This window comes from Carettochelys insculpta, chromosome 19 (genome assembly GCF_033958435.1).
Source record: "Carettochelys insculpta isolate YL-2023 chromosome 19, ASM3395843v1, whole genome shotgun sequence".
NCBI classification, from domain to species: Eukaryota; Metazoa; Chordata; order Testudines; family Carettochelyidae; genus Carettochelys; species Carettochelys insculpta.
The window spans coordinates 19530517-19542864 of NC_134155.1; the positions used below are offsets into that span (position 1 = coordinate 19530517).

At 41.2% G+C, this 12348-nt stretch overlaps 1 protein-coding gene across 9 annotated transcripts in view; it reads left to right on the forward strand.

Moving 5' to 3' along the window:
- AUTS2 (activator of transcription and developmental regulator AUTS2) overlaps positions 1-4885 on the forward strand; it is a 1222405-nt gene extending 1217520 nt beyond the window's left edge. For all 9 annotated transcript variants that reach the window (XM_075013769.1, XM_075013774.1, XM_075013772.1 and 6 more), the window contains one exon: positions 1383-4885. In XM_075013769.1, the coding sequence (XP_074869870.1) occupies positions 1383-2625 (1243 nt within the window). In that variant the 3' untranslated portion in view covers positions 2626-4885. The remainder of the gene's footprint in view (positions 1-1382) is intronic.
- Positions 4886-12348: the final 7463 nt, after the last annotated feature.

The following is a 12348-nucleotide window of genomic DNA, read 5'->3' on the forward strand; positions in this document are numbered from 1 at the left end:
AAACAGCTCCTCAGGATGTGTCCTTCAACCTCCAAGGCAATAATTTCTCTTCTGTGGATTGAGCTTTAACCAATCGTCCTCAAAGTCCGAGGCATGGCTAGACACTTATGACTTAGGTATGGATGGTGATGCTGCTCAGGCAACCTTGTTTTCCTTCCTAACAGAATTTTTCAGTGCCCTATGCAAGAGAATGTTCTCAATACTACCATTTATACAGTGCAAATAATGAAGCTACTGCAGTTATCAGTGCATCAGTGTTACCTATATCATGTGTTGTAGTTCAAAGGACAGTGGATTGTGTAGATCTGTAAGGATCAGTGCAAACGTTTGGTCTTTGCCTGTCAATAGGTGGAGATCATTGTCTTATGCTGTTTCTGTACCATATATCGATCTAGTATAAAATGGGTCCAGGGAATATGGAAACCATCTGGCAATGTTGGAGGTGCATGATTGCAACCTTCTCTATAGTCTTCCCCAAAGAGACAGGCTATAAATAGGGCTTTCATTACCAAAACTATCAGGGACCAGGAAGATGGCTTCTGGAGCAGGGGCATAGCTATTCATAGAGTCAAATCTACCCATATGCAGAGAGCCTGCTCAAGACCTATGCACTGCTGATGTCCCACTTAAGCCTTGGCTTGAGGGTGTCGGTGATAGGTCCTTGTGATCTGCTGGACTGGGATTGGTTTCACCCCTAGAATGATGCTGGCACAGTTAGGAAGCTGCTAGGAGTCTCCATCAAGGAGTAATATATAGGAGGGTATACGTCATTATGTTTTCAAATTCTTCAATGAAAATGGAAAGCAAATTGTAAACCAAGAAGGATGCAGACTATACACCTAAAGAAATGAAATATGTAGGGTGTAGAGATTTTAAACAAGTCATCAATTCAGAACAAATCCCTCTTCTTGATTTTTACCTGACATTTATTAGACTATATTTGGACGGAGTCAGGTAGAAGCTATATGACTCCTGCAACTTAAATTTAATTTCTGTGCTCATTTATGGGGCTGGAGTTAGGATGTTTTTATTCATCTCTTACGTCTTTCAAATTGTTGAAATTGTTCTCTAAAACTTTTACAGCTAAAAGGGGCCAGTTTCTTTGTTGGTCTAACTCTGTGGATATGAGTGCTGAAAATTTGGTCTGATGGTTTGCACTGCTAAGGGTATTCTTTCTCCTGGGTCTAGATAAATAGAACAAACACAGTGTAGAGAAGCGTGTTGGAGCAATGAGACACATGACTCTGCCAAAGGAAATAGTACATTAAAATAGCATGTTTCTAGCTTTCGACACAATACCAAACAGGGAGTCAGGACCCTGGCACTTTGTTTTATTTTCAGAAGTTCTCAACCTCTTAAATTTTATACTTTGCTCTCTCTAGGGAGAGTATTGAGAAAAGACACTCCAGTCATCCTTCGCCAGCACCTGTCCATCCAGTGAACTCCCTCGGACATAACCGCAGCTCAGCTGAGCAGATCAGGAGCCATCTCAATCCTGAGATTCGAGAGAAAGAGAAACCCAAAGAACGAGACAGGGATCACTCTGAATCTCGTAAGGACATGAATGTTGAAGAACACAAGGTGAAGGACAACTATGCTTCAGAGAAAGAAGGTTTGAGCCATGAAAGCAGGGTGGTGGAAGAGTCTAAACAAATGTCTAGGGTGCCTTCACCCTACGTTAGGCCCCCAGTTGTGGAGAGCACCAGGCCGAATAGTACTTCCAACCGTGAGCCTGAGAGAAAGAGTGAGCCTGCATATGAGAATCAAAAGAAAAGCAGTGAAGTCAAAGTGAAGGAGGAACGGAAGGAAGACCACGATGTTACACCTGAGGGACCTCAGACTCATAGGTCATCTGACCAACCGCCACCAATATCTACATCCAACGTCCATCCAGGTCCCCTAGTGTCTATGCCCATGACTGTAGGTGTAACTGGCATACACCCCATGAACAGCATCAGTGGCCTGGACAGGACACGCATGATGACACCTTTTATGGGAATAAGCCCAATCCCAGGCGGAGAACGTTTTCCCTACCCATCTTTCCATTGGGATCCAATGAGGGATCCCTTGAGAGATCCTTATAGAGAGCTTGATATTCATCGGAGAGATCCTCTGGCCAGAGACTTTTTGCTAAGAAATGATCCTCTTCATCGTCTTTCCACACCAAGATTATATGAAGCAGATAGGTCATTCAGGGACAGGGAACCTCACGACTACAATCACCACCACCACCACCACCACCATTCTCTGTCCGTGGATCCTCGACGTGAACATGAGAGGGGCAACCACTTGGATGACAGAGAACGGTTGCATATGCTAAGAGAGGACTATGAACATGCACGCCTGCACTCGGTTCATCCTGCTGCTTTGGATGGTCATCTGCCTCACCCGAGTTTAATCACACCTGGACTCCCCAATATGCATTATCCCAGAGTCAGTCCCCCAACAGGACACCAGAATGGCATTCTCAATAAAACTCCTCCCACAGCAGCTCTCAGCGCCCCTCCTCCTCTTATTTCCACTCTGGGACCTCGGCCTGGGTCTCCCAGAAGGACTACTCCTCTGTCGACAGAGATGAGAGAGAGGCCTCCTTCTCACACTCTTAAGGACATTGAAGCTCGATAAACAGAGTAAGAAAGAGAGAGACTGACCGTGATATAAAGACCTTCTTGCTAGTCATTGATGCAGACTGTGGATGACACCTCTTTGTAAAAAATGTATAGACCCAAGCTCAAAGATTTTGAAGTGGGTTTTTTTGTATATTATATGTTGAAATTTTCCAGATCTTTTAGCCAATTCCATATGTTCCTTGTGTCTCCTACTCTTATTTTATTTCTAGTTTAAATTTTTCAATATTTGAACTGAAGAAGACATCTATCATCATAATTTGGTTAAAAACAGACCACCAACAACAACCACATGACAAAAGTTCTTTCAGACCAGAAGTGAAGACAACTGTAGATATCTCTGTAAAAAAAAATTGCTTCATGGGTTAGTGGTTCATATATGCAAAAAGGGTAAGATGAAAGCTTTACTTTGTACAAATGTAAATAGATAAAATTAAGTAACATAAAACATTAATACTTCTTAAACTGTGCTATTTGCAAACTTAATATTGATCAACACAGTTTGCTTATACTGTGTTACATATAGTTATAGACAGCTAAACCCCTTCAACTATGCAATGAATTTTAAGGCTTTTCACAAAAGCCTGTATAATTGAAAGGAGCCTTCTCAACCTACAACCTATTTAAGTCATATTTTCCCTGAAAAACCTCGTCTGTCATATAAATCTGGTTCCTTGCTTGTTTTGGTGAAGAAACAAGTGTAGTTTTCCATGGGAACCCTGGCATCAAAATTCTAATATTGCAGTAACTCGTGTTCTCAGATCTTGCACAGGTTAGCAAATTATAATAACGAACACTCTAGTGTCTAACATGATATATGGTTTTTCAGTCTTACTAACCTAGGCTAAACAGAATAACAAACCAATGAGAGATACTTCCCAAAACTTTTGTGACTTAACATGTCAAGTTTATTTTTTGAAAAGATCTGGTTATAGCTCTTTGAGTCTTGTCACTGTGTCATTTTTATCTATATGCACTTTTGGTTTAAGTGAATTTAACTACACTGAAACAAATCCCTCAAGAAAGTTAATACTTTCCTAAAGTGATGGATATGTTTTCAGTGTGGATCCATAGTTTAGTCTGAACTCCAATGCAGATTCCATAATGCAATTTATTTTGTTTCAGCTGGTAATAAAGTGTGTGAACGTCTAATAGGTCAGCTTTGTTTTTCCCTGATCACAAGAGTAATTGCCCGTTTGGGAGGGGGAAAAAAAAAGCTTCAATCTTCTGAAATTTCTGTCTTTTCATAACACATTATTTTATAATACATTGCATTTCTTGTCTAAATATTTGGAGAGAATATGACTTTATCAGAAAGAATACATCTTGTCTTCTGGACTGTAAAATATATGTATGAAATAAAATTAGTTCCATTGGTCTTCTAGTGTATTAAAGTGCTATCTGAAATTGTTATCCCATTTTGCCAAAAAAGAAAGAGAAAAAAAAGAAAAAAAAAGAAAAAGAAAAAAGAAAAGAAAAAAGTCTAACTACAGACCGTTGTTTCTAATGATCAGAGATCTATTTTAGTAGTAAACTGAAGGTTTAGTTGTGAGCTTCAGATTTTGTGAACTCCAGATGTTGTGCAGTGGTTTTTTTAAAGAACAAAAGGAAAAAATTTAAAAAATTAACAAAAAACAACAAAAATACCCAACCCAGAAGAATATGTACACTGGAACCGTAGTGGTAGCTTTCAGTATTGTAAAGAGATTGTTATATACAAACCTTTTTGCTGTTTATCCTGTATGTAATAAAAGTCCTTTCTAGATCCTATGTGAAAAGAAAAGTGAAGCGGCTCTGAATCTTCAGCATGTTTCCTCATCAGCGAAGACTTGTGTAATGTAAATTGTGCCATGTTATTAAAAAATGTGAACTAAACTGCCAGGTGCTTCTTTGTGTGGAGTGCCCCATCATTCCTCTGGGGAAGAAATCATATTTCTTCCTGGGACTGGACTTTTGTTCCTAAGAAGTAAACAGCCATGAGAAAAAAATAAAAGAAACCCTCTGTGGGCTATGGTGTAGAAATAACTTTGGCCTTATAATGATGGAGAAAGGAAGAGGAGGACAGGTCGTTGGTTCAGTCCCAGTTGTGCGAGTTATTTGAATGCCTGCCTTACCAAAGTGAAGTCAGTGCGATTAATCAAAGTTAGACATATGCTTAGGGACCTTGCTGAATGGAAGGCTTAATGCAAATTGGCACCGTTCCACTCAAGTCAGTGAAGTGGTGCCGATTTACACTACTTGAAGATAATGGCCTTAAATGTTTTCCCTCCATTAAAATCAACATTTTGTGCATGCTTGCATGAGAACCGTCAGATCGTAGGAGATTGGTTTTTTTAAATCTGTATATGAATATTTTTACAGCTTAAAGATTACTCAGCCCTACTTATCCTTGTCTTTCCTGTGGCCATTCTGCGTAGAAATATCAGCACCTATTGATGTCTGACTTCCAGTTTTTCAGTCTGCATTTGTTCCAAGCCCAGTGGAAGCTGTTAACTTTCACCAAGAGCAGTTACAATGCTGAAATTTGTCATCTTGAACAAGACCTAAGACATCTGTCCTCTGCCTCTCTAGTGTACACAGTACATTTCTCTCTGTTAGCGTAATCGCTGTATACAGTGTATACAAGCATCCATGCAAGTTGTTTTGCTTGTCAAATAATACTGTTATACCTTTACTCCCAGGAAACATTATTCTCCAAATTCTTCCGTTACACTCATGTAAATCTCATGTTTAACACACATAGCTCTGTTATCGCCTGTGTAACACAGAACAAAAAATGACGTTATCACTTATCTAAAATTCAACTTTGTATGAACTCTGCATATTCTCAGCAGCCTGTGCAGTCGTTGCAGAATGATGCAAAATTGCTTCCTTTTCTTTTTGTAAGGGAACTGTCTCAGTGTTTTGGATTCACATCATTAAATATTGTTCTGACTTTCTGAAGGAAGGCAGAGTCAGAGATAGATCTGGAAGAAGGGAAATAGTAGAGGAAGCTCGTGGAAACTAAAGTGTCTTCATTAGCAACATCTAATGACTTTACATTTATGTAGACAGAAATATCCCAGAGCACTCTTCTGGGAGTCATGGGTGCTTTCTCAAAGATTTCAATGGAATGAAGGTTGATCCCTAATTGGCTGTATAAATAATGGTCCCAGTCATGTGTGGGGCAAAATATATTCCTGCTGTTGGCCATCACTTTTCACTGAAGCCAGAATACAGGCCTTTTCAGGTATGGTACACACGTAAGAATGTGCCCTTACCTATAAACAATGAAACAAGGTTTGAATGTGTTTTTAAAATAAAAGTCTGAAATGGAGAGGTTAGCAGCTGCTGTAGATAATCATTTTAGCAGAGTTTCTCTGCTCAAGGGCTCTCTCAGTCAAATCCTATTTTTGGAATAGCTACCATTACAGCCATAAGACGCATGCAGAAACCAGTAGAAGTTACTAATACAGCAGGGGACGGACTGTCCAATAAATTCTTGGGTTGCATTGCGGACAACCTTTTATTCCAAAAGGTTGAAAAAGCTACCGGGGGGAAGCTGTTCTAGATTTAATTTTAACAAATAGGGAGGAAATTATTGAGAATTTGAAAGTGGAAGGATGCTTGGGTGAAAGTGTTCATGAAATCATAGAGTTCACAATTCTAAGGAAGGGTAGAAGGGAAAACAGTACAATAGAGATAATGGATTTCAGGAAGGCAGATTTTGGTAAACTCAGACAGCTGGTAGGTAAGGTCCCATGGGAAGCTAAACTGAGGGGAAAAACGGCTGAGGAGAGTTGGCAGTTTTTCAAAGGGACATTATTAAGGGCCCAAAAGCAAGCTATCCCGCTGCGCAGGAAAGATAGAAAACATGGCAAAAGACTGCCTTGGCTTAACCAGGAGATCTTGCATGATCTCAAACTAAAAAAGAAATGGAAACGAGGACAAATTACAAAGGATGAATATAGGCAAACAACACGAGCATGCAGGAGCAAGATTAGAAAGGCTAAGGCACAAAATGAGCTCAAACTAGCTACAAGCAGAAAGGAAAACAAGAAGGCTTTTTACAAATACATTGGTAACAAGAGGAAGACCAAGGAGAGGGTAGGACCATTGGTCAGTGAGGAGGGAGAGACAGTAACAGGGAATTTGGAAATGGCAGAGATGTTTAATGATTTCTTTGTTTTGGTCTTCACTGAGAAATCTGAAGGAATGCCTGACATAGAGAATGCTAGTGAAAAGGGGGTAGGTTTAGAAGTTGAAATATGAAAAGAACAAATTAAAATTTACTTAGAAAAATTAGATGTCTGCAAATCACCAGGGCCTGATGAAATGCATCCTAGAATCCTCAAGGAGCTGATAGAAGAGGTATCTGAGCCTTTAGCAATCATTTTTGGAAAATCATGGGAGACGGGAGAGATTCCAGAAGACTGGAAAAGGGCAAATGTAGTACCCATTTATAAAAAGGGGAACAAGAATAACCCGGGAAACTACAGGCCAGTCAGCTTAACTTCTGTGCTAGGAGAGATAATGGAGCAGGTAATTAAAGAAATCATCTGCAAGCAATTGGAAGGTGGTAAGTTGATAGGGAACAGCCAGCATGGTTTTGTTAAAAACAGATCATGTCAAACCAATCTAATAGCATTCTTTGATAGAATAATGAGCCTTGTGGATACGGGAGATATACCTAGACTTCAGTAAAGCATTTGACACGGTCTTACATAATATACTTATCAATAAACTACTCAACTACAACTTAGATGGGGCTACTATAAGGTGGGTGAACAACTGGCTGGATAACCGTACCCAGAGAGTAGTTATTAATGGTTTTCAATCCTGCTGGAAAAGTATAACTAGTGGGGTTCCGCAGGGGTCTGTTTTAGGACCGGTTCTGTTTAATATCTTCATTAAAGATTTAGATATTGGCATAGAAAGTACACTTATTAAGTTTGCAGATGATACCGAGCTGGGAAGGGTTGCAACTTCTTTGGAGGATAGGGTCATAATTCAAAAGGATCTGGATAAACTGGAGAAATGGGCTGAGGTAAACAGGATGAAGTTTAATAAGGACAAATGCAAAGTGCTCCACTTAGGAAGGAACAATCAGTGTCAGACATACAGAATGGGAAACGACTGCCTAGGAATGAGTACAGCAGAAAGGGATCTAGGGGTTATAGTGGACCACAAGCTAAATATGAGTCAGCAGTGTGATGCTGTTGCAAAAAAAAAAAAAAAGCAAACATGATTCTGGGACGCATTAACAGGTGTGTTGTGAACAAGACACGAGAAGTCATTCTCCCGCTCTACTCTGCGCTGGTTAGGCCTCAGCTGGAGTATTGTGTCCAGTTCTGGGCACCGCAGTTCAGAAAGGATGTGGAGAAACTGGAGAGGGTCCAGAGGAGAGCAACGAGAATGATCAAAGGTCTAGAGAACATGACCTATGAAGAGAGGCTGAAGGAATTGGGCTTTTTTAGTTTGGAAAAGAGAAGATTGAGGGGGGACATGATAGCAGTTTTCAGGTATCTAAAAGGGTGTCATAAGGCAGAGGGAGGGACCTTGTTCTTCCTTGCCTCTGAGGATAGAACAAGAGGCAGTGGACTTAAATTGCAGCAGGGGAGGTTCAGGTTGGACATTAGGAAAAAGTTGCTAACTGTCAGGGTGATCAAACACTGGAATGAATTACCGAGGGAGGTGGTAGAATCTCCATCACTGGAGATATTTAAGAAGAGGTTAGATAGATGGCTTTCAGGGATGGTCTAGAAAGTGGTTGGTCCTGCCATGAGCGCAGGGGGCTGGATTCGATGGCCTCTCAAGGTCCCTTCCAGTCCTACTCTTCTATGAGTCTATGAACTGTGACGATCAAATGGGTATCATGTATCATAGATCGTGAATCAGTAAGTATAGAACAGCCTTGTTTCTTTGGTTGACTAATGCCCCCAAGACAAACTGTCATGGATCCAACAAACCTCCAATTAGTGCAATATATGTAGGAAACAATTCTTTGAGAGTGGTCATCACATTTGGTCCCTGATGAAATGTTTATCTTTTTTCTCACTTAATTTTGTTTAACCTGCTAATCCTCTTCATTGTCTTTGCTTATCAGGTATCTAGTTCCAGTCTGGTTTACTGGTCTCTAAACCTTATCAATACACCAATTTCTTCTTGGCCTTTTAGTTGATGATGGTTCCTTTAATAGATCACCACAGTTAAAGCCATTCAAATACAATTAAAACTTGTGATTTTCCCCCTCCTCTCAAAAGACCATAACTCTTTGCAGTAGGTTTGTATTGTTTATTGCCTCTATCTAGATGGGACAGTGAAAACTGGACTCATGGAAAGACAAGGTTTGGTAAGATTTTTTTTGCTAGTGTTTTCATGCTCTACAAATGTGACATGTTATTTAAATATGTATTTGGATGTTGCATGGAAGCAAGCCTGTGTACTCTAACCAACTCTCTATACATGCAGGTTATCACTGTTGAATGCTGCTTGAGGTGCTGGAACAAGGTAACAGATTTTTAGTAGTGTTCCATTTAAAAATAGTTGACTTGCTTAATCACTTTATGCCCCAATTCTCCTTCTGTAATATACAGATAAGACTTATTTACTCCATGCTTTGGCTTCTCTGCTTAGCGAATTAACCCTTTAGGATAGATGCTCTCTCTTACTATGTATCTAATATTATGGAGTAATAATTTTGAATGTGTTACTGTGATATTGTTATGCTGGTAAGAAGCACACAGGATCTTCATAGTGGAAAAAGGCAGTACTCCCAATTTATTGAGAATACAGTCAAATAGCAATTAGCATATGCTTACATACCCACAGAGAGAGAGAGAGCGCGAGAGCCTGACAGTTACAGTTACCTGTCTTTTTCGCATTAGCCTGGCTGCCAAGCATGCTATAATTGTGAAGGGAGCAGTGGGTTCTCTCTGTCGAGACCGAAGCGCTCGTCTTCAGTGTCAGGATGAAACCCAACCCGTATGGGAGAGCGGTCCTCCTTTTGTAACGGTTCTTCGTCAGGATTGGTGAGTTTATAAATAATGTTAATTAGGCAGTATCAGGACTGCAGTGAAGATGGGGCGCCCCATTGTTGTAGGCATTACACAAACAGAGAGAGAGTATTGTATAATCAATCATATTCCATCTTCAGCGTGATTCGCATATAAACTGCTCTGGTTTCTTGTTCTATTGAGCCTAGCCCAATCCCTTGATACATATGGTACATTCATCAGGGCCAACAGCCACTGCAGACACCAAGACAAGGTGGGAGGGGAGCCTGGCTCTGTGCGCTGCAAGGGGCAGGTCCAAGGGTAGTCAATCCTTAGCGCTTCTGGATTGCAACGCTGTCCCTGCGCCCAGTCCCTCCGAGCTGCATGGAGTGGTGCAGTAGCATTGTCATAGCACTTCTAAAGGGTCCAGAGTGGCCACTATAGCAGCACCAGTTGGAGCTCTAGGCTCATTTGAAACACTGGGCCTAGGGCAACTGCACCCACCCCGCTTTCTCTCCCCCCAAGCTGATGGTCCTGGGTGCATTAAAATTACTACTGCACTATGTAAGACAGTTGCTTGCCAAACAGAATAAACCCTTCTGCATAGTGCAGTATGTCAGGCACCTGTATGAAAAGCATGCATATGAGTACCATAGTGGTGGACACTTAAGGAACAAACTGCAGAACATGGGACTATATAACCCCCTTATTCTCCACTCTCTGCCTTCTAACACATGCATCTGACTTCTGTCTCGTGCATCTGATGAAGTGAGTCTTTGCCCACAAAAGCTTATGCTCCAAAATGTCTGTTAGTCTGTAAGGTGCCACAGGACTTCTTGTTGGTTTTGAAGACACAGACTAACACGGCTACCTCTCTGATACCTTCTAACTGTCTGCTAGGGCTGCTCTATGCACTGTTAATTCCTGATTATCTGACAGCTGTATTTGGTGTCACTTAAACTCGTCAAGTAATGGGGATTCTACTGTCTCACCCAACTTTACAGATGGGCAAACTCAGGAAGGTATTAGCCAAGTGATTAGCCACAGAGGGGAGTTAGTGTTAGAGCCCAGTGTCAGAAATCAGGACTTCTATGTTTCTACTCCAAACTTACTGCTCCACCCTACTCTGTCTCTCCTCTGTTACCTGATCTTCAGATTGTGCATTAATTATATAAATTACTTTTGAATTTCCAGTTATCACTTTGAGGGTTGACAGGCTCTTTTCTGAGGATAAGGGCCAATATTGAAATTATTCTAGAGTTGGGAACTCTTGTATGCATAGTTAATGCTTCCTACAGTGGGAGCACTGTGTCTATGTACAAATGCTGTGGAGCCTACATCTGGCAGCTACGTGTCCAGCAGAAGGAAGGCTGTCATGGAGGTGTTTCACTGGCAGGGGTGGCTACCTGCCCTGCTGCCGCTGAAATAATTCAGTTGGTTTAATGGCCGGATCCCTCCCACCTTCTTACCAGCCATTAAGCGGATTGAATTTAGTTCTGCTGTTTCAGTGGTGGCAGGGCAGGGAGCCACAGAGAGGTCAGCTACTGTAGTGGAATTTTCTCATGGAACCCTTATTTTCACGATTCTGTGCAATACCATTTGGGAAACACTGATTTAGAGAGGTGGTAGAATCTCCATCCCTAGAGGTTTTTTAGTCTCAGCTTGACAAAGTTCTGTTGGGGATGATTTAGTTAGGCTTGATCCTGCTTTGGGCAACGGGCTGAGATCCCTTCCAGCCCTAGGATTCCATGATTGTATGATGTGCTTCTGGAAATAGTGTGATGGAGATAAAGGCAGACCGGTGATTTTTTTTTTTTTTTTTTTTTTTAAAGAGGTTAGTACAGTAGCTGGCAAGCTTAGCGTAGCATCTGTGGGAGTGGTAGAAAGGATTTACTTGTTTAACAGAAAGTTGTAATCCTGTCAGTAATTTATACAGGGCAATACAGTGTATTACAGTTCCCAGCATGGATTTGTAAGTTATTGACATGTCTGAGTGTTCAAATCCAGTCACAAATATGCGGTCTGACTCTTTAGATTTATTTTTCAAAGGGCCTACCTTAGGCTGTAGGCACTTTGGCCATAAATTTCACATACAATTTTGAGCAAGATGGCAACAATCATGTGGGCAGATGCTTTTCACTCTAGGACCAGAAAATAATTAAGCAACAGCTAAGCAGAAATTCAGAGAGAGATCAAATAGTTGCATCACAAACAAGAGCCCCCGGCTTGCTTAGTTCCTCCTTGAAGCCCTGATCCAGCTCCCATTGAAGTCCATGGGAGATTTTCTTTTCCTTCAGTGAGAGTCAAATCAAGCTCTAAAATCCTAGGATGCAGATTTCTAAAGGCATTTAGGTGGCTGAAGATATAGATGGGCATCTAATGGGATGGCCCTGGGTATGTGGAATGGCAAATCTATGGGATGTTTGAGCCTGAATTTTCAGCTGGAGTGAGTGATTGTGGGCACATCCAACCTGAGATGCCTTGAAGGGCCCTAGTTTGCAGAATGTGGGTGCTGAACGTTTTCTGCTTATTAGGTCCTTTCACAGTCTCTCACATGGAAGACCCAAAATTGAGCCATGCAAATCACTAAAGAACAGTGTGGTGGTGGCAGTGGTTTCTAAAGCTTAGGTCATTTACTGCAAACACCAGGACAGCCATACCAGTTCCTTGATGCCAGTCAGCCTCTCTCCTGCCAGTCATTCTGGTAGGGGGAGAATGCTTATTGCTGCAGGAAGGCAGTTCTAAAG